General features: G+C 40.2%; 1 protein-coding gene across 1 annotated transcript in view; it reads right to left on the bottom strand.

The window, feature by feature from the left end:
- DNAH8 (dynein axonemal heavy chain 8) overlaps window positions 1–24,131 on the bottom strand; it is a 312,973-nt gene that overhangs the window by 185,607 nt on the left and 103,235 nt on the right. Inside the window, exons 35-43 of the mRNA XM_018039316.1 lie at window positions 20,747–20,946; window positions 16,603–16,756; window positions 15,235–15,398; window positions 13,989–14,091; window positions 11,160–11,264; window positions 10,643–10,804; window positions 6,646–6,870; window positions 2,422–2,594; window positions 483–661 (exon numbers count right to left, since the gene is read on the bottom strand). Of these exons, the coding sequence (XP_017894805.1) occupies window positions 483–661; window positions 2,422–2,594; window positions 6,646–6,870; window positions 10,643–10,804; window positions 11,160–11,264; window positions 13,989–14,091; window positions 15,235–15,398; window positions 16,603–16,756; window positions 20,747–20,946 (1,465 nt within the window). The remainder of the gene's footprint in view (window positions 1–482; window positions 662–2,421; window positions 2,595–6,645; window positions 6,871–10,642; window positions 10,805–11,159; window positions 11,265–13,988; window positions 14,092–15,234; window positions 15,399–16,602; window positions 16,757–20,746; window positions 20,947–24,131) is intronic.

The raw sequence follows: 24,131 nt of genomic DNA on the forward strand, positions 1-24,131 counted from the left end.
AGTAATTCCCTGGTGGTCCAGTGGCTAGGATTCTGTGCTCTTACTGCCAAGGGCCTGGATTTGATCACTGGTCAGGGAACTAAAATCCCATAAGCTTCACGGTGCAGCCAAAAATAAATAAATAATAAAAATCTTTATTTCAGTGGGATCTAATGCAATAAAGGAAGTCACATGTGTCATTGGTTTGCTATCCTGTTCTTATCTCCTCCACCATTGTTTCAGGCAGTATTAAATTGATTCTGTTTTCATAATCTAATACACATTCAACTCATGGACTGTAATGCCAGAAGTAGTATTGAAGGATATTTAATTGATGATACCCAGCCATTTTTGGCCCAGAAAAATGGCAATATCATATGCATCAATCTACATTAATTTTGGTTATGTGGGACACTATCACTTTGGACTTCTATCAGAAAATACCATTTAAATGCAATAAAAATAAATCCACCAAAAATAACATTACAGTGTTTGACACTTGCCTTTAAAAATCCTTCCTAGCCCTCTGAAGTCCATTTGATCTGAGCAATTAAACACGACCACGTATTTCCCCAAACATCTTCCCATGTCTTTCGTAGTTTCGGTTTTGCCAGTGCCCGCAGGTCCTGCTGGAGCCCCTCCCATGTTCATTCCCAAAGCCTGCGCCAAAGTGATGTAGCACCTGCAGATGTGAATCAGACAAAGCGTTGTGGATATGAGGTAGCATGCGTTACAGTGAGGCACAAGCAAAAGTCCAACGTGATTGGAATGAGACCGTTTGTTTTAGAGTTTGAGCTGACTCCATAAGAGAGGGGCTTCCCAGGTGGTGCTAGTGGTAAAGAACCGGCCTGTCAATGCCAGAGTCATAAGAGATGCGGGTTCGATCCCTGGGTCAGGATGATCCCCTGGAGAGGGGAACAGCAACCCATTCCAGTATTCTTGCCTGGAAAATCCCTTGGGCAGAGGAGCCTAGCAGGCTACCGTCCATTGGATGACAAAGAGTCAGACATGACTGAGCTACTAATGCTTTCTCGTAAGAGATGGGCAACCAAACAAGGCTGGAGTAGCTGCTATTCATTAGAAGTAATACAGTGTTTGCAAAGGCAGGCAACGCTGACGTAAAACCTGCAGGCCTTCCTTGTATTGTGGTTGGGAGAAATCTGAAGTCAGAGAACCAAGTAAGCAGTGGTGTGCTGGAAGATGTTTAACAATGAGCCCTTTAGGAAAAAAAAATAAAGCTGATTTCTTTTTCTGCCTCGCCACATGGCATGCAGGATCTTAGTTCCCCAAGCAAGGATAGAACCTGTGTCCTCTGCAGTGGAAGCGTTGAGTCCTACCACTGGACCACCAGGAAATTCCAAATATAATTTTTTACATCTGCTGATTTCTGTGGCATAAATACGTCCACCATGGCCAGTGGTAATGCGGGCAATGTGATAGCACAAAACTGGGAAGAGGAGCATGATGTTGGCTCTTGCAGGCTGGTACAAGCCAGCGCCACCAGCACACCACTGCCGGTAACCCATGTCTCTATGAAGTGTTTCACTCACTTAGACACATGTAAAGAACAATATAATGAACCCCCTTGTATCCATAATGCAGCTTCAGTTACATTTGTTTCAGATCTAAGCAAACTTAGTAAAGCTTCATGAGACATGAAGCTTTATACATAAACATCAATCAAAGGGAAAACACCCTGAAAATTTTAGACTGTGATGGAACCGGCCATACAAAGGGAGGTCAGGTGAGTCTAGAAGAGGCTGAAGACATAATTTTTCTGTATCATAATTTTACCTGGAGTCAGCTCTATTTAAAATAACAGCAGAATTAGTTGTTCTACGACCCAGTTTAAGTCGATTCTACAAACATTTACTGTCTCCTACACATGGCCCATAGAACCAGGTATTTGCAGGACATGTAAGAATGGCAAAGACCCAGGGCTTGTCTAGTGTCATATACTAGAAAGAATGGTGAGGGGATGTGCCATTAACTGATGATTCATTCAGACCTGGCCAAGAAACATCACTTTAGGAATCAACTTCCACATATGAAAAACCAGGAGACACCGTTTCCAAGGTGTACCTTCCTTCTTTGCAATTCTAATGACCCTCTTTAAGGCTCTAGAGACATTTGTCCATCCTGTAATCTCATTACTCAACTTCTTTTTTTCTTTCCTTTTTTTTTTTTCAGCTTCATTACTGAACTTCTCATAGTCAGCATCCAAGCATTCTTTTATTGTTTTACTTTTTTCTATTTCATAAAAATTTAACCTACATGTACTTTTAAATAACAACAGTTATTTCATTGTTAGACTTCGATGAGCTAGCTCAGAGCTGACACGACAGCATTATGCTTTTGTTAACATTTCAAACGCAAATTTAAGACAATTCTAAGTACATAATTTAATTATAAGAATGGAATAACAAAAATGAAGTTTCCTACCGATCTGTTAATGGGGTGATAACAAGACGATCAGTGCACCCCAGAAATTCATTCTGGTAAATAAAGTCAACATCTGTAATAGACACCACTGTTTGATCCAAATCTTCCTTAAAGTAAAATCTACTCTGTTTTAGCCATTCAAAATCAGTAACAGATCTGATATGCATTTTTACCTTGAAAACATGAAATACAAAGAGATTACATACTGAATTGCAATAGCATAAAACATAGCATATAGGTAATTTTTATTCACTCATTCAGTAGCTGATTCTTGTCATATAATATATATTTACTGAGTCTTTCCTTGGAATGAATATTTAATGAGTCTTTCCTTGGAGTGCTGTGCTGGGTAAACAAAAACAGACACGGTTCCCGCCTTCTGAAGCTGACAAAACGGCAAAAGACAAATCAGATAAACAAGTAAATGCAATAAAGTAGGAAGAGAAACTGAAGGTCATGAAATCATGTAGCAAGAAGACCTGGCCTAGTCTAGGTCTGAGGGAGATACTCAGAGAAAGAAACACCTAAGCTAAACCCTGCAAAAATAATAGGAATTAGCTAGGGAGATAAAACAGAAGGGGCGATGAAGGCATGAGAGGGCAAAACATTCCAGGCAAAGACCCAGAAGATCTGGCTGGTGTGTCCAAGAAACTGAAAGAAGTTCAGTACTGCTGATGCATCCAGGACTCTGGAGAAACAGCGAGAACTGAGGCTTCACAGGGCAGAGGAAAGGGGCTGGGCACTGTCCTCACGGCAATGGGAGAGGCATGGCCCTGTATGTACACACGCCTTCTTGCACCAGCACTGTGGCCAAACCAATCAGTCTGCCAGTCATCAGCTTACACCCATGGGCCAAGAGGCTTATACCCATGGGAGGCAAAGAGGCTCCCACCACCATGGATGCAAGAGACAGAATGCTAATGAGCACATTTAGGAGCAACATCCCACCACAATACTTTCCATCAGCAAACCTGGAGAAACCCCAGTCCTGCCCACTCGGGGGAATCAATAAAAGAAGTGGCAAGTGGTCCCTTTCACTGCTTCTCCACCCAGAGGCCCAATTCCAGGCCATTCAGCTGACACTGAAAAATAGACTCTGGCAACTGCACAATGCTCAGTTCTCCATCTCATTAAGTCTTCGTGCTATTTACTTTTTGCTGCTGTTTCATTGTCTATGATCTTGCTTCCCACTCCAGTTAAGAATTCTATCTTCCCTTTTAAAGAATAGTTTGTTTCACCACCTTAAGAGGACTACTTTCAGGTAACAGTCAGGTGCCACCCACAGGGACTCTGTTCTCGAGCACAGGACTCTCAGCCACGGAGATGTAGTCAGCTAGCTACTTGCAACACTCCTATTAGATGGTAAAGAGAGGGCGGACCGGGGCTTGCCTGGTTGTCAAGTAGTTAAGAAACTGCCTGCGAACGCAGGGAACACAAGTTCGATCCCTGGTCCAGGAACTAAGATCCTACATGACATGAGGCAACTAAGCCCGTGCACCCCAACTCTGAACCTGCCTGCCCTAGAGTCCATCCTCCGCAGCAAGAGAAGCCACCACAATGAGAAGCCCATGTACCGTAGCTAGAAAGCAGCATTCACCACTAGAGAAAGCCTGCACATAGCAACAAAGGACCAGCACAGCCAAAAATAAATAAAAATAAGTACACTTTTAAAAATAAAGAGGGGGTCAAGGAGGAAAGCATAAAGAAGAATAGCTGATATTTACTGAGTTGTTACTGTATATCAAAATACATTATCTTCTAAGCCTTATACATGGAAAAATAAAATGCATTTATGTGGGCTACAAGATACTATTTTACTTGGAATGCAAACTGAGTATGAGTTCACTAGCAATTGAGATAAAAAGAAAAACAGCTTCATAGTTTTAACTGTGTATAGTAGTTTCTTTGAAAAAAAAAAAAACCCATTCTGTAAGGAAAGTAAAGCTATGCTCAGCATTTTGATTTTAAAAAGAAGGTTCTTCTATGAGACCTCAACTTTAAGAGACAGTGAGAAATGTACAAATATTCTCAATTACATTCATAGCAGGTTTAGTAATGGATTCCATTATGACTGCTTCTTGAAGTGGACTTAAAGGAAAACCAAAGTATAATGGTAATGGAAATTAAGCAAATCTGTAGAAGGCCAAAGCAATATGGTCTAAGTATGTGGCTTTTTGATGATTAGCATGAACCAGAGAAATTCTAGAGCAGTGTTTCTTGAGCTTTAATATGCTTATGAATAACCTGGAAGTGGTACTGAAATACAGAGGATGATTCAGTAGATCTGCAGAGGAGATAGGGAGGTAGGGAGGCTGAAGATTCTGCTTTTCAAACAAGCTCCTAGGTGAGGCCAGTGCAATCAACTGTCATACATACTTTGAGAAGGAAGGATCTAGATTACAGGGAAATAAATGGACTCCATGCCCTTCAATCTTCAGTAAATACAACTTATCTGATCAGAACTTTTGATACAAGTTGGAAACAGGTAGTCTGGGAATCATAGTCTCTAAAAAAATGGGCCCCAAGTTGCAGGAACTGTGGGTCTCTGATGAAGGAAAAAGATACCTTAAAGACAGATTAAGTCAGGGACTTCCCTGGTGGTCCAGTGGTTCAGAATCTGCCTGCCAATGCAGGGGACACGGGTCCAAGCCCTGGTCTGGGAACTAAGAGCCCACGTGCCTGAGAGCCACAGCAACTGAAGCCCATGAGCCTAGAGCCCACGTCCTGCACAAGAGAGGTCACCACAATGAGAAGCCAGCGCACCTCAACCAGAGAGTAGTCCTCACTTGCCACAGCTAGAGAAAGCCCGCTCGCAGCAATGAAGAGCCCATGTGCCCCAACAAAGACCCAGCTCAGCCAAGAAATGAATGCATAAAAATTCAAGAAGCAAAGTAGAGAAGCATGTTCAGAATTTTTTTTTAACAGAATAATGCAATGGTAGTCAAAAACAAAGCTAGTCAAAATGATGGAATATCAAAACTACCTGGGCTTCCTATTCCATAATAGACAACTACTGCTCAAGCCCACTTGTTAGGGTCCTGTTTCCAAAGGGAATTCAAATATCCCTCCTACTCCCGCTCTGTAGAACCTTGCCCAGATCAAGCCCATGAAGACTTGCTGGACACTATCAACTGAACAGCCCCAGGAGTTCCCTGAAGCTTGGTTCTACTCAATCAACTTTTTTCACAACTGGCTCATCAGTTGGAGGAGCTAATCTAGAAGACATGGCTGCAGGTGGACCCATAAGCTCGACGGACCCAGGCAATCACAGGTTCCTCATCCGCTTCTCTATCTCTGGTATGGGCGTTCTGCCCACTGTTCCCATAGTGGGAACTATTTTCACCCTTGAAAGAGGAACATGCCGGTGAGACCATCTGGATGGTATAGGAGGTAGTTAAGGCCTCTATGCAAACTTATAAGATTCTGGCAGACGATGAAATAGAGTTACAGATGTAGAAAACAAACCTGCCAGGGGGTAAGCGGGGAGGGATAAATTGGGAGATCAGGATTGACATATACACACTACTATACACAAAATAGGTAACTAATAAAGAGCTACTGAATAGCACAGGAAACTCTACTCAATACGCTGTAATGACCTATATGGGGTAAGAATCTAAAAAAGGGGGGGAAATATGGATATGTATAACTCATTCACTTTGCTGTACAGCAGAAACTAACATCACATTATAAATCAACTATATTTCAGTAAAAATATTTTAACAATTCTGGCAGACAAATATAGAGATTTACTTCTCTAGAGGCTGCCCAAGACAAGCCTCATTAAGTATTCAATAAATTTCCTCACTAAAATTGCTAACTACCAGTCTGCAGTGGCATGCCTCTTTCTTCAGACTCTTCTTGCCCTCTGAGTGCAGGGGCCAAGTCGTGAACTAACACTGCCATAACTCACAACCAAGCCCACCTAAAGTATATCATATCCCTGGTTATTGGCTTAAAGAAACAGTTCAAATCACATCAGTTGATTCCAGACTTTCAGAATGCCAAACCTGAATACACACGCATGACTGTTAAAACTACCAAATATACCAGTATATATTTGTTGACATTGTATAGGCAAAGCTGGTTGTGAGAAAGGACCAAACAGATGGAAGGTTCATATAAGCTAGGAAGTATGTACAATACTTAACTGTTAATTATTAGAAGCACTAACTTATTAATTAATACACTAGATTACTTTAAATTAAGAAAAAAATACTTTACCAAGTCATCAAAAATATCTCTCTGATGCACATGGATGGTAATTAGAGTTTCAAATTTCACTCTGTCAAACTTGCTCAGGTCATGTGTTGTCTGACTAATGAGAGTATTTAGAATATCCAAAAATTTCTGATTTGTCACTTGCATGATTTTCCTGTCATCTTTTGCATTATTTAAAGCCTCTTCTGAATCATGCGTCCACAACATCTGAATTCCCAGAAGCCCAACCTAGAAATCCAGCAGACAACTAAGTTTACCAAATATTTAAAGCACACCTGCAATAAAATTCAGTGGTCACTTATTCACGTTGAGGTGAGCAGTCTTATTGATTTTAAACTAAAAAGGGGACATGCATTTCTTCACTCTCAAAGGGGAAAATCATTGAAAGTTCAAACAGTTGATTATTTATTTCAGTGTGGATGGATAATAATTTAAACAACTGCTACGAATTATATATGCATTAATGGAAGATGCTTGGGGAATTTTTCTATAGAGGGCTTGAGACCCATATACCTTTATACAATGACTTTCCTTTCTCAAAAAAAAAAAAAAATGGAAATAATAGATTATTGTGTATTCTTCTTCAGCAGAGTTTTCCAAAGGTTTGTTTGCATCTTCTAAACAGGATATGTTGCCTATCTCTTTCCTTAATCTCATTCTAATGTCCTTATCTTTTATGTACATCTACTTCTCTTTCTACATAGAGATCTACAAGAGACAGAGACAGAAAGTCAGAAAGGCGGAAGCGTGTCCTTTGTCTCCTGAAGAAGGCATAGGAAAACTGTGAGTTGATGCTCACGTTACCTACGTTTTCCGCCCCAGGAAAGGAAATGAAAGTGGTCAGAACTTGCCCTCCCCTCACCCCCTCGTCTGCAACAGCTGTCCCTTTGGGAGCTTCTGTTCTTCCCCAGAGTCAGGCAACAGATCCAAGATCATTTGAACCAAACAGGAATTCCACATCTGGTAGAGGAAGGAAAGTGGGCAAGTGGCATATGGATTCTACAGGCACGGCGTTCAATGTAGGTAACGCAGGAATGCGGGATACAGGATGCTCGGGGCTGGTGCATTGGGATGACCCAGAGGGATGGTACAGGGAGGGAGGTGGGAGGGGGGTGTTCAGGATGGGGAACACGTGTACACCCGTGGCGGATTCATGTTGATGTATGGCAAAACCAATACAATATTGTAAAGTAATTAGCCTCCAATTAAAATAAATAAATTAAAAAAAAATCCTCCCCTTATCCCTGCTTCCTCTGGAACATCAATAATTTTCCTGCTAGAGCAGTGGCCAGTCCTGGGTCTGCAGGTGAAGATAAATGAAGCCCTGGGATGGAAAGGAAATAGCTGCTATCAGGAAGCTCCGGATAGCAAGCAGATTCTCTTTGCACAAAACAGAGGGAAACAAGGCAGAAATGGCAGTGCAAGGCTGTCTGATTTAAAGACCAAAGAGACTTACAAACCCTGCAAAATCACTACATAGTGGTACTTTTTAAAAACTGACTATAAATTATGTTTCTCACTAGGTTTAAGAAGGCAGGGGACTTCATGGTGAAAACTGGAGGATGTTTCATTACAATAAAAACACAAAATAAAAATAAAAACCAAAATTCTCATCAATATTATTTGGTGTCTATGATGAGCACATTAAAAAATACTGAAAAGGAACACACTAAAATACTGTCATCATTTCCAGGTGGTGGAAATATGGGAAAATTTTCTTTTCACTTTTATATTCTTCAAATGTTCCCAATTTTTTCCAACAAGAATCCATTGTGTCCAAAATCTTCAAAATGCATTTGAGAAAAAAGAGGTGAAATTTTAAACAATTTCAGATAAAAAATTAACACAGTAATGGGAAAACTGATTCTGGAAAACTGCTTTTTAAAATGCAATTTAAAGAGACTAATATATATATTTAATGAATATATTAAATAAGTATATATTGAATGAAAATACAGAAAATGAATATATATATATTCATTACTCTTTAAAGCAATTTTTCCATACAACTGAAATTTGCCTACTACAATGTTATGATTTTTATCTAAAAATCTTTTATCTAAAAATACATACACACATTATACAAAAGTCCTAAAAGTTGGTCAATTTTCCTATTATATCCTGTCCAACTTCACCACTGCTTTAAATTTGCTTTTCAGCTGTTCCAACTATAATGCTATATCTCCTTCCAACTGTAATCATGCTTTCCTGCAGGAGGGAAACTATGTTGATTTAGCCTAAGGAGCTATTTTCCTCAGCTTATCAAATACAGTATTTTATAAAGCTTTGTCACAAGGGTAATAATGCTAATAAGAATATTAAAGCTTGCCAAGAATATTATACAATACAAAAACAATATTAATGTATTCTCTTCAGTGAAGAGTGACTCTGTATTTGTACTTGTGTCATTTGAATAATTTCATAACATTTCAGCTGTCTCCACTGTGTGTGCAGTAATTCAGGATTTGGGGTTTGGGATGGGAAGAGCAGCTGGGTTTTGCTAAACCCACCTATATTTTTCTTGCCTTCTAGCCATGAAATTATGGAGAAGGCAATGGCAACCCACTCCAGTGTTCTTGCTTGGAGAATCCCAGGGATGGGGGAACCTGGTGGGCTGCCGTCTATGGGGTCGCACAGAGTCAGACATGACTGAAGCGACTTAGCAGCAGCAGCCATGAACGAAAATCATGACCAACCTAGACAGCATGTTAAAAAGCAGAGACATTACTTTGTCGACAAAGGTCTGTCTACTCAAGGCTATGGTTTTTCCAGTGGTCATGTATGGATGTGAGAGTTGGACTATAAAGAAAGCTGAGAGCCGAATAATTGATGCTTTTGAATTGTGGTGTTGGAGAAGACTCTTGAGAGTCCCTTGGACTGCAAGGAGATCCAACCAGTCCATCCTAAAGGAGATCAGTCCTGGGTGTTCATTGAAAGGACTCATGTTGAACCAAAAACTCCAATACTTTGGCCACCTGATGCAAAGAGCTGACTCATTTGAAAAGACCCTGATGCTGGGAAAGATTGAAGGCAGGAGGAGAAGGGGATGACAGAGGATGAGATGGTTGGATGGCACCACCAACTTAATGGACATGGGTTTGGGTGGACTCCGGGAGTTGGTGATGGACAGGGAGGCCTGGCGTGCTGTGGTTCACGGGGTCACAAAGAATCAGACACAACTAAGTGACTGAACTGAACTGAATTGATCCCTCGCTGTCTCTGACCCAGATCACAAATCATGACTCTTCATTTACCTTGGCTAAAAATGTAATGAAACTGTTACTTCTTCATTTGCCATATCCAGTTTTAATAACACCTGGCACATGACCCTACACTTCTAAGAGTCAAAGGGCAGGAGGGCTTTTCACGAAAACACCTGCTCCAGCCTCTTCAATGTCTTCTCTCTAAAAACTTAGCTCATAAGAAGAACTCCTTCAACAGATTATGCCAATTTTTAACTACTTGAAGGGAAAATAAACAAAAGGCAAGATGGATTTCATTTCAGGAAAAGATATGGTGACTCCTTTTATATATGTCCATATCTGTATCTGTGTCTATATTCATCTACGTATGGATAGAGATAGATGTTTTTATACATAGACAGGTGTCTAAGATGAAATTTCTCATTAGTGCTTTAGTCTCCATGAAGATCCTCAACAATGGGAGCAGTGCAAACCCTCTTCTGGGGGACGGAGTGGGTTGGACTAGAGTGGAGGAGAGGACAAGCAGGTGGGTGGGGCCGGGGGGTGGGTGGGCCTCTCTAGCTTGTTCAAAGCAAGAACGGCTTCCTTGGAGAAGGAAATGGCAACCCACTCCAGTATTCCTGCCTGAAGCAGTCCATGGACAGGGGAGCCTGGCAGTCTACAGTCCATGGGGTCACAGAGAGTTGAACATGACGGAGCAACCAACACACATAGAACAGCTTCCACACCATCAGGCTGACCGTCTCCTGAATATCTGTCCCCCTTATTTCTACTCTTTGAGTGTTGTGTAGTCTCACCTGTGCTGGAAAGTGATTGAGGAACGGTAACAGTTGAAATCCTGAATCACTGATTTGATAGAATGCGGATCTAATTATATTATGCAATGACGACATCTGCATTTTTAATAGGTCCAGAAGCCAAATCTCCACGGGACCTTTGGCCATAACAGGACTATCCAGCTGAAAAAGTATATTACAAACAGGTTACAAATAGATAGTAATTTGATATTTTTACAGATGTCCTAAATCACAGTACCTCAAGACAGAGCAAACAATTTCACACAAAATACTTAAAACATGAGTAAAATTAATTAATAATGTAGCAAGAAGTATAAAGATCATTTGGTCTAAAATTTTCATTGTACAGGTGATAAAATGAACCCCAGAGAAATTAAATGAGTTATCTACACTAGTCTGTAATAAAGCCAGGACTACAGAACTAGAACCTGACTCAACTCCCTCCCTTTCTCTCATAAAAGAACCGCATTCTAAATTTTAAAGAAACCTTAACAAAATTTTAATCAAATTAAATTACAATGATTTTTTCTCCTTCTCTTGATATGACAGCCATGATACGATCGTAGTCTTTTGCATGAAAGGTCACCTCATTTATGTTGTCAGATACTGCAGGGAGATGTGGCTGCAAGAAAGCACAAGACAGAGCAAACACATCATACGTGAGGTTAAACACAAAAGCTGCAGGAGACGTGCATTCAATCCCTGGGTCAGGAAGATTCCCCTGGGGGAGGAAACGGCAATCTACTCCAGTATTCTCGGCTGGATAATTCCGTGGACAGAAAAGTCTGGCAGGCTACAGTCCGTGGGGTCGCAAAGAGTCAGACACAACGGGTCAACTGAGCATGCAAACACAAAAGCCATTGAGACATTTCCTAAAATCTTTGCTATTTTTTTTTTAATATTTGTAAAAGATTAAGAATTTACTTCACTGTCTCAAAAAAAAAAAAACCACGTCTTCTTTGACCCTTGACTGACTTGGAAGCCTACTTTTTTTTTTTCTTTATCCATAAAGTTTTATTTTGTATTTCCTAAGACTTTTCTTTATATAGTCACAGTAAAACTGTAAAAATTAGGAAAATTAGCATTGATACAATACTATTGTTTCATTCACAACTCATAGTAACCGTTTCCCCATTGTCTCAATAAAGTCCCTTATGTTGGTTTATTTGTTTTTCTGTTTTAGGCTCCATATCAGGATTATCATGAGATTCAGTTTTCACGTCTCTTTAGTTTCCTTTCATCTGGAGCAGGTTCTCAACGTTTGTCTTCTTGACAAAGCGTTTTGGAGGAGTATAGGCCAGTTGTTTTGTAGACTGTTCCTTATTTGGGGTTTAGCTTATGTCTCTTCATGATTAGATTCAGGATGCATTTTTTTACAGTGACATCAAATAAGTGACAATGTATTCTTCCCAGGATGTCAAGAAGCTCATGGTGTTGGTTTGTCCCATTATTTTTGTTTACATTTATTATGTGGTAAAAATAGTTGTTGTTGTTGTTTAGTCACTCAAATGTGCCCAACTCTTTGTGATTCCACAGCCTGTAGCTCTCCAGGCTCCTGTGTCCATGGGATTTCTTTCTTTTCTTTTTTCTTTTTTTTGCATAGCATATTTTCTCTTTCTTTAATTTTTATTTTTACTTTATTTTACTTTACAATACTGTATTGGTTTTGCCATACATTGACATGAATACACCACGGGTGTACATGAGTTCCCAAACATGAACCCCCCTCCCACCTCCCACCCCATATCATCTGTCTGGATCATCCCCATGCACCAGCCCCAAGCACCCTGTATCCTGTATCAAACATAGACTGGCGAATCATTTCTTACATGATAGTATACATGTTTCAATGCCATTCTCCCAAATCATCCCACCCTCTCCCTCTCCCTCAGAGTCCAAAAGTCTGCTCTACACATCTGTGTCTCTTTTGCTGTCTCGCATACAGGGTCATCACTACCATCTTTCTAAATTCCATATATATGTGCTAGTATACTGTATTGGTGTTTTTCTTTCTGGCTTACTTCACTCTGTATAATTGGCTCCAGTTTCATCCATCTCATTGGAACTGATTCAAATGTATTCTTTTTAATGGCTGAGTAATACTCCATTGTGTATATGTACCACAGCTTTCTTATCCATTCATCTGCTGATGGACATCTAGGTTGTTTCCATATCCTGGCTATTACAAACAGTGCTGTGATGAACATTGGGGTACATGTGTCTCTTTCTATTCTGGTTTCCTTGGTGTGTATGCCCAGTAGTGGGATTGCTGGGTCATAAGGCAGTTCTATTTGCAATTTTTTAAGAGAAATGCAAATCAAGACCACAATGAGGTACCACTTCACACCAGTCAGAATGGCTGCAATCCAAAAGTCTGCAAGCAATAAATGCTTGAGAGGGTGTGGAGAAAAGGTAGCCCTCTTGCACTGTTGGTGGGAATGCAAACTAGTACAGCCACTATGGAGAACAGTGTGGAGATTCCTTAAAAAATTGCAAATAGGAAGCCTACTTTTTAAAATCGAGCCCTACACAATGTTTCCTCCACAACCTACAGATGCCCCTCCTCTTACATTAAGGAGATTGAACCAGTAACTGCCATCTTCCTCCCAATGGAGACTGAACCACACGGTCCCTGTCCCCTTCCCTCCCAGGGACAGGTCAGTCCTCCTCTCTTGGCTCTGTGTCTGCCTTACACAGCTTCTACTTCCTTCCTGTCCTTTCTCATCCCTACAACTCCCTGGAAACCAACAAGAAAGGTATTATTAGCTGTTTCCCAGCTTCCCAAACCAGAAATGGTCCTGGGATGGGGTTTGAGTGCCTCCACTCTCAGTTCTCCGTAGTTTTTCTCTTCCTCCTGGAATTACTGCCCTTCGAAATGGCTAAAAGCATTTGAGAAGCATTCTGGACAGGAAAAAAGGGACAAATTTAAACCACAATCCTTATCTGATCTAAGAATATTTAGATTTAAATACTCATAACAATGAGGTGCATTTAGTGAGCACATACTTTATGTCAGGTACTTTTGATGCGTTAACTTGCATAATCCTTATGACAAGCCTATGAGGTGGAAATGATTAATATTCTGATTTTACAGACAAGAAAACTGAGACACAGGAAAATTAAGTAATTGGCTAAGATCACCCAACTGGTGAGTTGCATAATTGATGGCGCTTGCCTCTAGCTGATGGGCTCCAAATCCAAAGAAAATGAGGCATTTTATAACCAATGTCAGTTTTAACACTCTTCTTTCCTGACTGCACTTTTAAGATGTTAACTTCATTTTTATTTTTTATTACACAGGCTATGGAAAAAAAGGATTTAGGTAACAGACATTTAGATGACACACCTGGATGGTATGGGAATCACTGGCTTGTCCAAGAATTTCCAGGAGAACTGGATCAGACACAAAGAAGAATCTTGGAAATAGTAATCGCTTCTTCTCCAAATACCTTTAAATAAAGTCACATTACCAAATAATTTTTTCTGAATTACTAATTTTGGGGTTTTTAGCCAAGACACAATCACTAATATCGATAAGATAATAGCAAATACTTATAGCCATTTCCCATTTGAAAAGTCCTGCTCCACCTTAGATGGCACTTGGGAAAATAAGTGGAAATAAGAACGTGTGATTCAGAGCAAGGCATTGTCTATAGTATTCTTTCTCATCAAGAGCCCTCCTGCAACCCTTCTAAGAGTACTGTGAACCTCAAGCTTAAATGCCGGGTGAACATATAATTTATCTCCAAATCAGGATATTTTGAGAGTGAAAGTGGGGGGCAGGGGTAACTAGCCATTCAGTCAGGACAAAGGCAAAAATTTGGACAAACCGGGGTATATTTTTGCCCTATTTCAAAAGAAATTGAGAAAGAACTGCCTTTGAAGAAAATTATCTGTGAATTTGTCTGGCTAATTGCTCTCTGAGTACACCTCTCTACTCCACACCTGCAGTGTGCTGATTGGTAGCCCCCAAAAGACACGGGAGCTACCCCATGTCCTATTTCCTACCCACATCCTATTTCCTGGAATCTGTGAATGCGGTCTCATTTGGAAAAGAGGCCTTTGCAAATGTACTGAAGCTAAATATCTCGAGAGGAGCTCATCTTGGATTATCCAGATGAGCCCTAAGTCCAATGACAAGTATCCTCATAAGAGACACACAGGAAGAAGAGAAGGGCATATAAAGACAGAGACTGGAGTTATGCAGCCACAAGCCAAGGGTAGTCCCAGAGCCACCAGAACCTGGGAGAGGCCAGGGAAAATTCTCCCTAGAGCCTTCAGAAGGGGCTGCTACCTTGACTTTAGACTTATGGTCTCCAGAACTGTGAGAAAATAAGTTCCTGTCATCTTAAACCACCCCATTTGCAGTAATTTGTCACAGCAGCCCTACAAAACTCATACAATGCCTTAATTCACCCACCCTAACTTGAAGATGTCTTTTTTTGCAAAGAAATTAAATTAACGTGAAATGTTAAATTCCTAACACCACTTCAACCATCACTACCGAACCGGAAATGCAGTCAATTCTATTAATTTGGGATAAAACATCGTCACATATAAAATGTTAGGCAATGAAAAAATTAAACTCTTACCCTGTAAGTGACTTCTGACATACTTCTAATTGTTCGTGTAAATGAGGTAAAAGCTGCCCCATGGTTTCATCTCCAACACAGCAACTAATCACATTGGGATTCTCATGAGCTCGCTGCATTATCTTTATCCATGACTTGTCAATATTCTGAAAACGTTTTGCTTCCTAAAGACAAACCCATAGTCAGTAAAAGTTGGCATGTGGATGACTGAATGAAGCAAAGTCTTCACTCTGGCATCTCCTATAGTTCCTCAAGCCACCTTATTAATCTTAGGCTACATAATTTAAAGGAGCATTTTTTTTTTCATCTGAATTAACTCTGAACAACAGAAACCCAAAGCCATAAAACTGCTTATTGAAATGCTGTCCCATCACAACAGGGTTTATGACTAATTCATTTCCTTACATTTAATACATTTTTCAAAGTGCCGCATGATTAATTTTCAGTGCTATCAACTTAAATCCCAAATCTAGTCTTTCAGCACCCCAGGTGTTTTGGTTTGATGAGCAAACTCAAGAAGCATGAAAATAATTTGATCTCAGTATCTTTGGAATAATTAAAGCTTAATAGTGCCCCAGGAAAAAGAAAAGGAGAAAACAGTAAAAATCTAAAACAAAGCTTCATTTACATTTTTGCAAATGAAAATTTACTATTTACTATGAATGATATTAAGCTTGCATTCGATTGCAAAAACTGCCTTTAGAAATTGGCATAATCTTGCCTCTATCAAAAGTTTTAAGTGCATTTTTGAAAAAAATATAACTTTCTGATTAAAAAAGAAAAGATTTCTGTTTTAAAAATGTGTTACAAAGGGAAACCAGCTACTTTCAAAATGCTTTTGTCCTTGATTTTTAATCTACAAAGATTTGCGACCCCATGGACTGTAGCCTGCCAGGCTCCTCTGTCCATGGCATGGTTTCTGTTACAACTATTCAACTGTGCCTTTTGTAAAATTAGTCCTATTCTTTTGAATTTCCATACCTATGGCATCTCTACGGGACTTCCCTAGTGGCTCAGATGGTAAAGAATCCACCTGCAATGCAGGAGAACCAGATTCAGTCCCTGGGTTGGGAAGATCCCCTAGAGAAGGGAATGGCTCCCCACTCTAGTATTCTTGCCTGGAGAATTCCATGGACAGACAATGTGCCATTGTAATCCTAAAGCAGTCACAGACAGGACATAAATGAATGGACATGGCTGTATTCCAATAAAGCTGTATTTACAAAAATAGGTGAGTTGGCCACAGTTTGCAAACCACTGGCGCAAATCATCAAGACATGACCATATGTCTTTCTGAAGATTTCTACAGAGACATACAGACAACATACACCAAACTATTCTATCAGCAGTTACAAAAGCCGTATTTACCTGTGGTAGCTGTTTGGCTATGTCACCACCTACAAAGACAGCTTCAAGATAAACCCAAAGGTTCTGCACTACTAGCCACTCTTCAATTATATCTGAGGAAGTAGACAATTTATACACCCAATTCTGGATATTTTTTTTAAATGGAGCATTATATCTAAAAAGTAAGAATGGAAAAATATTACATTTTAAGAAAGATTCAGATAATAGTAGGCTTTAACAAAGTAATTTATAGGAGAAATATTCCTTTGACAATGAACTTTTTTCCTCCAAAAACCAGCTCCTATTAAACTTCATAAAGTTAATGAGATATTTGCATTTTTATGAATAAAACATAGAATTATAGTGATCTCACTTACTGTTCCAATGTATCAGTGATAAACCAAGAAATCTGCCTAGTTTTAAGCTACAGAGGTCTAGCAAAGGAATTGTACTGGTTGCTCCTTGGAGTATAGGTTAAATACGGACTAAGATGGCCTGCCAAGACTTCTGTGAACCAAATCCAAGTGGGGACTGCCCATGAGAATAGGGCCCTGTTGTCACTGGTCTGTGGAACTACTAACACAAGGCCTGGGTCAAACTTGAGTTCTGATGTTCACTACAAATGTGCTCTTCCTTACCCACAGACTGCTAATTCCACCAGGCACTGTCCTTTGATTCTGCAGTGTTAAAGATCCAGAATTGCTACTCCCTAAAAGCCTGGTGGCTCAGACGGAAGCATCTGTCTACAATGCGGGAGACCCGGCTTCGAGCCCTGGGTTGGGAAGATCACCTAGAGAAGGAAATGGCAATCCACTCCAGTACTATTGCCTGGAAAATCCCATGGACAGAGGAGCCTGGTAGGCTATAGTCTATGGGGTCGCAAAGAGTCAGACATGACTGAGCGACTTCACTTTCACTTTCAAAAGCCCTTGTGGTTGTTGTTCAGTCGCTCAGTCGTGTCCAACTCTTTCAATCCCATGGACCGCAGCATGCCAGGGTTCCCTGTCCTTCACCAACTCCCAGAGCTTGCTCAAACTCATGTCTATTGAGTTGATGATGCCATCCAACCATCTCATCCTCTGTCGCTCCCCTCTCCTCCTGCCCTCAATCTTTCCCAGCATCAGGGTCTTTTCCAATGAGCTCTTCACATCAGGTGGCCAAAGTATTGGAGCTTCAGCATCAGTTCTTCTAACAAACATTCAGAGTTGACTTCCTTTAGGATTGACTGGCTGCATCTCCTTGCTGTCTAAGGGACTCTCAAGTGTCTTCTCCAGCACCACAGTATGAAAGCATCAGTTCTTCAATGCTCAGCCTTCTTTATGGTCCAACTCTCACAGTGTACATAACTACTGGAAACACCATAGCTTTGACTATACAGACTTGTCGGCAAAGTGATGTTGCTTCTTTTTAATATGCTGTCTAGGTTTGTCATAGTTTTTCTTCCAAGGAGCAAGTGTCTTTTAATTTCATGGCTGCAGCCACCATCCATGGTGACTCTGGAACCCAAAGAAATAGAGTCTGTTACTTTTTCCATTTCTTCCCCATCCTGCTTCTTCTCCATCGGGGCTAGCTAAAGAGTTCATGAGACTACATGGTGTCTAAAAAGCTGGGCACAGATAAGAAAGACAAGAAATAGAGTGGATGCCATGAGGAAGTGATGGGAAGATACTGGGTAAAGACCTAATTACCTACAGTTGGATTAAGAAGCCAACTTCAGTTTGTGGCAATGCAAGCATATGGCTTTGAAGTTGTGTAGTGGCACTTCCTGGTGGGTGACATTTGTACAGTCTTAAAAGTTTTCTTGATCCAAGACAGAGTGATTTGAAGGGACTCATATATAGAATGGGGTTCTTCTGGGTATAGTCTGATGCTTAAGTGTAACCTTTGATTTCTATGGAAGCCTATGTTATACATGGAGATATAAAGTGGTTGTACAAAAATTGCCCCAAGGAGGTAAATGAGTTGATCTAGCAGTAAGAGGCATTTTTTTTCTCAACTCACAATTTATAATGTGCATCTGACCATCAGTCTAGAGCTGAAAGGCAGTCAATATGCCAAAAGCACCTTCAAAATCAATACATGCAGACCAAAAGGGTATGGATAAGCATTTTAGGGAGCTGAAGCACCTAGATAAATGGAGTTAAAAATAACTTTGCCCAGAAATTTTCGAGAAGAGTCATCTTTGATGGTGTATAACTTCCCAAGGTGAAAAGGGGGGACTCGAAATAAAATCACTAATGACAAGTTTTTGTCCCTTGGCCAGGTATTTGCACTACACAACTTTGTGTGGTAGAACCTGTTAATGACAGAAAAGAAGGCTCATGGAACCCCATGGAATCAGGGACCCACCAGGAAAGTATCACAATCCAGGTACTTGAGGTGAGTCGTCTCACCCATGGAAATACACAATTTTTTCTGACATCACATCTGAATAGCCCTAGAGATTCCTCAGGCACTTGCTACAAGAGAAGGCTATGGTTGGCTTTGGAAGAGGCATTCTGGATCCACTTGGTCCTGCACAGTTTTCTAGAAGGAGGATCTCCCATAGTGTTGTGACTTCTCAGATATCCTTATACTCTTTCTAGCAGGACCTCAACATTGAGTTTACTAGTACAATAAATTAGTACTAGAACCACTCAGATTACTTTGCCAAACAAAGCTATGGTGTTTCCAGTAGCCATGTATAGATGTAAGAGTTGGGCCATAAAGAAGGCTGAGTGCCAAAGAATTGATGCTTTTGAACTGTGGTGTTGGAGAAGACTCTTGAGAGTCCTTTGTACTGCAGGGAGATTAAACCCAGTTAATTCAAAGGAAATCAATCCTGAATATTCATTGGAAGGACTGATGCTGAAGTTCAAGATCCAATACTTTGGTAACCTGATGCAAAGAGCCAAGTCATTAGCAAAGACCCTGATGCTGGGAAAGAGTGAAGGCAGGAGGAGAAGGGGATGACAGAGGAAGAGATTGTTGGGTGGTATCACTGACTCAATGGACATGAGTTTGAGCAAACTTTGGGAGATGGTGAAGGATAGGGAAGCCTGGCATGCAAGTTAACAGTAAAATTAAGAAGAGTTTCAAGTCCTGAATTCCTGGGTTGCACAATCAGGCTCAGATCAATCTACAGCCTTTCTTCAAGAGATCAAGATTTCAGGAAATCAAGATGGCAAACTGTGCAATGAACCATAGCAAAGCAGCAGCCTGTGAAGTCCAGGAACCACTGAATAGCCAATGGTCACCTTTGCCAGGTTATTCAGATTATTCAGCTTATTCAGATTCCCTGAAAGCAGAGGATGAGCCCTAGGAGTTTAAGCCCAGCAACTTCACCCTAGAACTTCTAGGAGTTTTGTGAGTTAATGCATTATCCAAATGCAAGACTGCCTTTGGGCCAGAGGTCTTACAGGATGTCATTCATTAAACAGTGATCCCAGCCTGCAGATAGGGTGTTATAATCCCCATGTACCCTGGGCACTGACCTCTGTGAATGACCTCTGAAATAATGTGACACATTTCTTAGGTGTGTTAGGGTAAAGACCAGTTAAGAATCACTGGATAGTCAGGTAGGGGATTAGAGGTTGGTAATACTCAGACCAGGGCCTGAGAGTATATTTAATCTGACTAGGTCCCATCTCCTAAAGCTGTGCTTGAGATCACAAGTCACTTTCAAGCTGATTCAGTAGTCCCATGATAGACAGGTCGCCTCATTTAGGCTGCAGTGGACCCCTCATTTAGGCTGCACAGATGTAGGCTTTTCACCATAAGAATCCAAATGTGAGTGTCAAGCCCCTAATAGTATATTCCTTCATGTTTGCCAGCCTACTCTTCTTGGGCTATTGGGTGAACACTTGAGCAGGTTCAGCCAAGGAGGACAACGACAAAAAAATCAAAGAATGAGAGAGAAAGAAGATAAAATGAAGATGTCATCTTGGTAGGGAGTCGAGATATTCAGATGAGCTGCCAATTTGGGGGAGAATAATTATGATGGGGAGGTGAGCACCATAAAAACAAAATTGAGGCCATGATTATTAGGGAAAATAGGTAGTTCATGTAACGACTGACAAGAGTCAGAATCTCGTGTTGTGTCACAGCTGCGAAACTGGAGTTTTATCTAAAATTATATAATTCTAAATGGCAAATCAAAACCTTCCCCTGCAAATTATAAAATTACCTGTTGCTTAGTAAGGAACCCAAAACCATTAAACTATCCTCCATCAAGGTGATAATCTCTCCTGATTCAGTTCCTTTGAGCAGGAGTTCTCCCTTTCCCTTAAAAGCTGCAAAACTCAGGTTCTGATTGGTCCAGTTCTCAATCACCTGAGTCAGCTTGGCTTCAATATCCTTCTCCTTAATGGCAGATATGCAAATATCCTTCAGAGGGAAATCAAAGAATACGTCATGACATTTTCAATTACAAATTCAGTGCATTAAAATCACAGCATTTTTTAGTTTGGCCCTAGAAAATCATTCGGGTTCCCAGGTTGCGCAGTGGTGAAGAACCTGCCTGTCAAAGCAGGAGCCACAGGTTCAATCCCCAGGTGGAGAAGATCCCCTGGAGAAGGGAATGGCAGCCCACTGCAGTATTCTAGGAAAATTCCATGGACAGAGTAGCTTGATGGGCTTCAGACCCTGGGATTGCAAAGAGCTGGACATTACCAAGATACATGAGATATGGAACTTAAATCGTGTTTCTTGTTTATATTTTTAACTGTTGTTTTTCAGCCAACATGGACATAATCACAGCTGTGCTCAGTGGCTTGTTATAAGAAGCAAATGAAAATGTGAGATTCTTTTGAACTCTTTAAAGTAATATATAAACATTGCTCTAGTCCCACCTTTTCTGACCCTAATATGAATATCTCACTTGATTAAAAGTTAATTCTAATTTTTACATATTTTCCTGTTTTCCTGAGAATTTTTGATATGAAAGTCTCACAAAGGTAAATAAAATTAAGGTATTTTCCCAACATACCCCAATTGATTTTCCTACTTGGAATCACAGAATCTCAAAGATGGGAAAGGATATGAAGGTGCAAGGAATTTCCACAAATTAGTGTGTAGTAGAGCTTCCCTAGTAGCTCAGACAGTAAAGCATTTGCCTGTAATGTGGGAGACCTGGGTTCGATCCCTGGGTTGGGACGCTCCCCTGGAGAAGGAAATGGCTACCCATTCCAGTGTTCTTGTGTGGACAATTCCATGGACAGAGGAGCCTGGTGGGCTACAGTCCATGGCATTGTAAAGAGTCGGACACGACTGAGTGACTAACATATACTGTGTAGCAAATGTAATAACAGTGGCGTTAACTGTTGTGAGTTCCGAGAAGGGAGAAATGGCTTTTGCCTACAGTCAGGAGGAAAGGCTTCACGGAGGAGGGAACATCTGAGAATAAGCAGGATTCCAACAGGGGGAGGGAGAGGACGTTTTATAGGAAGGGAAAAGGCTTCCTTTCGAGGCAGTGAATGAAGTAATAGTAAGCAGCCAGCTAGGCTACTAGCAGGGTACAGGGAGCAAAGAAAACAGAATGTACTGGCATAGACAACACTGAGACTCTGTTTAGGGGGAAAATAACTAATAACTGAATCCTAGAATTCCTTGGACTTGCGAAATGCAGTTTTCAAAAGCACAGCCTATGAATAGCTATACTCTTAAGTGTAAAAACCTCATGTAAGAATGAAGTGATCATCAAAGTTTGTTTTTTTTTTAATTCCTTGATTATTTCCTTCAATAGTATTTGAATAGCATTTATAGGACAAAAATGCTTCAAAAACAAAACTTTTGGCATACATATATTGTTAAAAAGAAGCAACCCCTCCCAAATTCAGGGCTTATGTCCATGAGACCCACAAGCCCATAATGAACTAAGAAATAGCTCTTGAATAGCTTGCTTGTACTCACCCAACCCAGTGTCCAGCACAGAGGCAGATCACTAAAAAGCTTTCTGTGAAAAAAGGGGCCTATTTGCTCAATACACAAATATACCCAAAGAGCAGAAATATACAACAAAACACATAAATAAAGGGTCAAGAGTTAAAGACAAGGAGAGATCTTAAAAACAGCAAGAAAAAAACAGCTTGTTAAGTACAAGGGAACCCCCATGAGACTACCAGCAGATTTTCCAGCAGAAACTTTGCAGGACAAAAGGGAGTGACACAACATATTCAAAGTGTTGAAAGGAAAAAAAGAAAAAAAAAACCTGCCACCAAGAACACAGTACATGGTGAAGCTGTCCTTCAGAACTGAAAGAGTGCTAAACAGGTTTTCAGACAAGCACAAGCTTAAAGGAGTTCATCATCACTAGAGAAGTCTAACCAAAAAAAGTTAAATGGACTTCCTTAAGCTAAAATGAAACCGAGCTAGTTAGTAACAGAAGACTACATAAAAGTATAAATCTCACTGGTAAAGAGAAATAAACAGTAAAGTTCAGAGTAGTCTAATGTTGTAAAAGGTGCTGGGTTAATCACTTATAAATCTAGTATGAAGGTTAAAAGACAAAATTAGTAAAAATAATGGTAACTATAATAATTCGTCAGTAGATACACAAGATAAAAAGATGTAAACTGTGACACCAAAAACAAAATGTAGGCGGGGAGTAAAAATATAGAGTTTTAGATCGCATTCCAACTTGAGTAGCTAGCAATTTAAGATGGACACAAGTAAATGAAAAGATAATCCATGAGCATAGATTAGAAGAATTAGTATCATCAAAATGTCTACACTACCTAGAGCAATCTAGTTTCAAAGCAATCTCTATCAAAATTTCAATGACATGTTTCAAGAAATACAACAAGGGGACTTCCTTGGTGGTCCATGGTTAAGAATCTGCCTTCCAAGGCAGGGGATTAGGTTCGATTCCTGGTCGAGGAACTAAGATCCCACATGCCTTGGGGCAGCTAACCTGCCCTCCTCAAAGAAAGATCCTGCATGCTGCAACAAAGATCTCACGTGCTGCAACTAAAACCGGGCACAGTCAAATAAATAAATAAAAGAAACAGAACAAAAAATCCTAAACATTTTATGAAACCACATAAGACTCCATTTAGCCAAAGGACTCTTGAGAAAAAGGAACAAAGCTGGAGTTATAATGCTTCCTGCTTTCAAACTATACCAAAGCTATGGTAATCAAAAAAGTATGGTATTGGCATAAAAACAGAGACAATGGAACAGAATAAACATACATATATGTTTAATTAATTTATGAGAAAAGAGCCAGGAATATACAATGGGGAAAGGACAGTCTCTTCAATAAACAGTGCTGGGAAACCAGGATAAAAACATGTAAAAGGACGAAACTAGACCACTATCTTTTCCCACACAAAAAATTAGCTTAAAATGGACTAAAGACCCGAAACCATAAAACTCCTATAAGACAACAGAGGTGGTAAGTTCCATGAAATCAGTCTTGGCAATGATTTTTTTGGACTTGACACCAAAGCCAAGGTAACAGAAGTTAAAATAAACATGTGGGATAGCATCAAACTAAAAAGCTTCTCACAGCAAAGGAAACAACCAACAAAATGAAAAGGTAACTTACTAAACAGGAGAAAATATTCACAAAT

The sequence above is a fragment of the Capra hircus genome, chromosome 23 (genome assembly GCF_001704415.2).
Source record: "Capra hircus breed San Clemente chromosome 23, ASM170441v1, whole genome shotgun sequence".
Taxonomy (NCBI): domain Eukaryota; kingdom Metazoa; phylum Chordata; class Mammalia; order Artiodactyla; family Bovidae; genus Capra; species Capra hircus.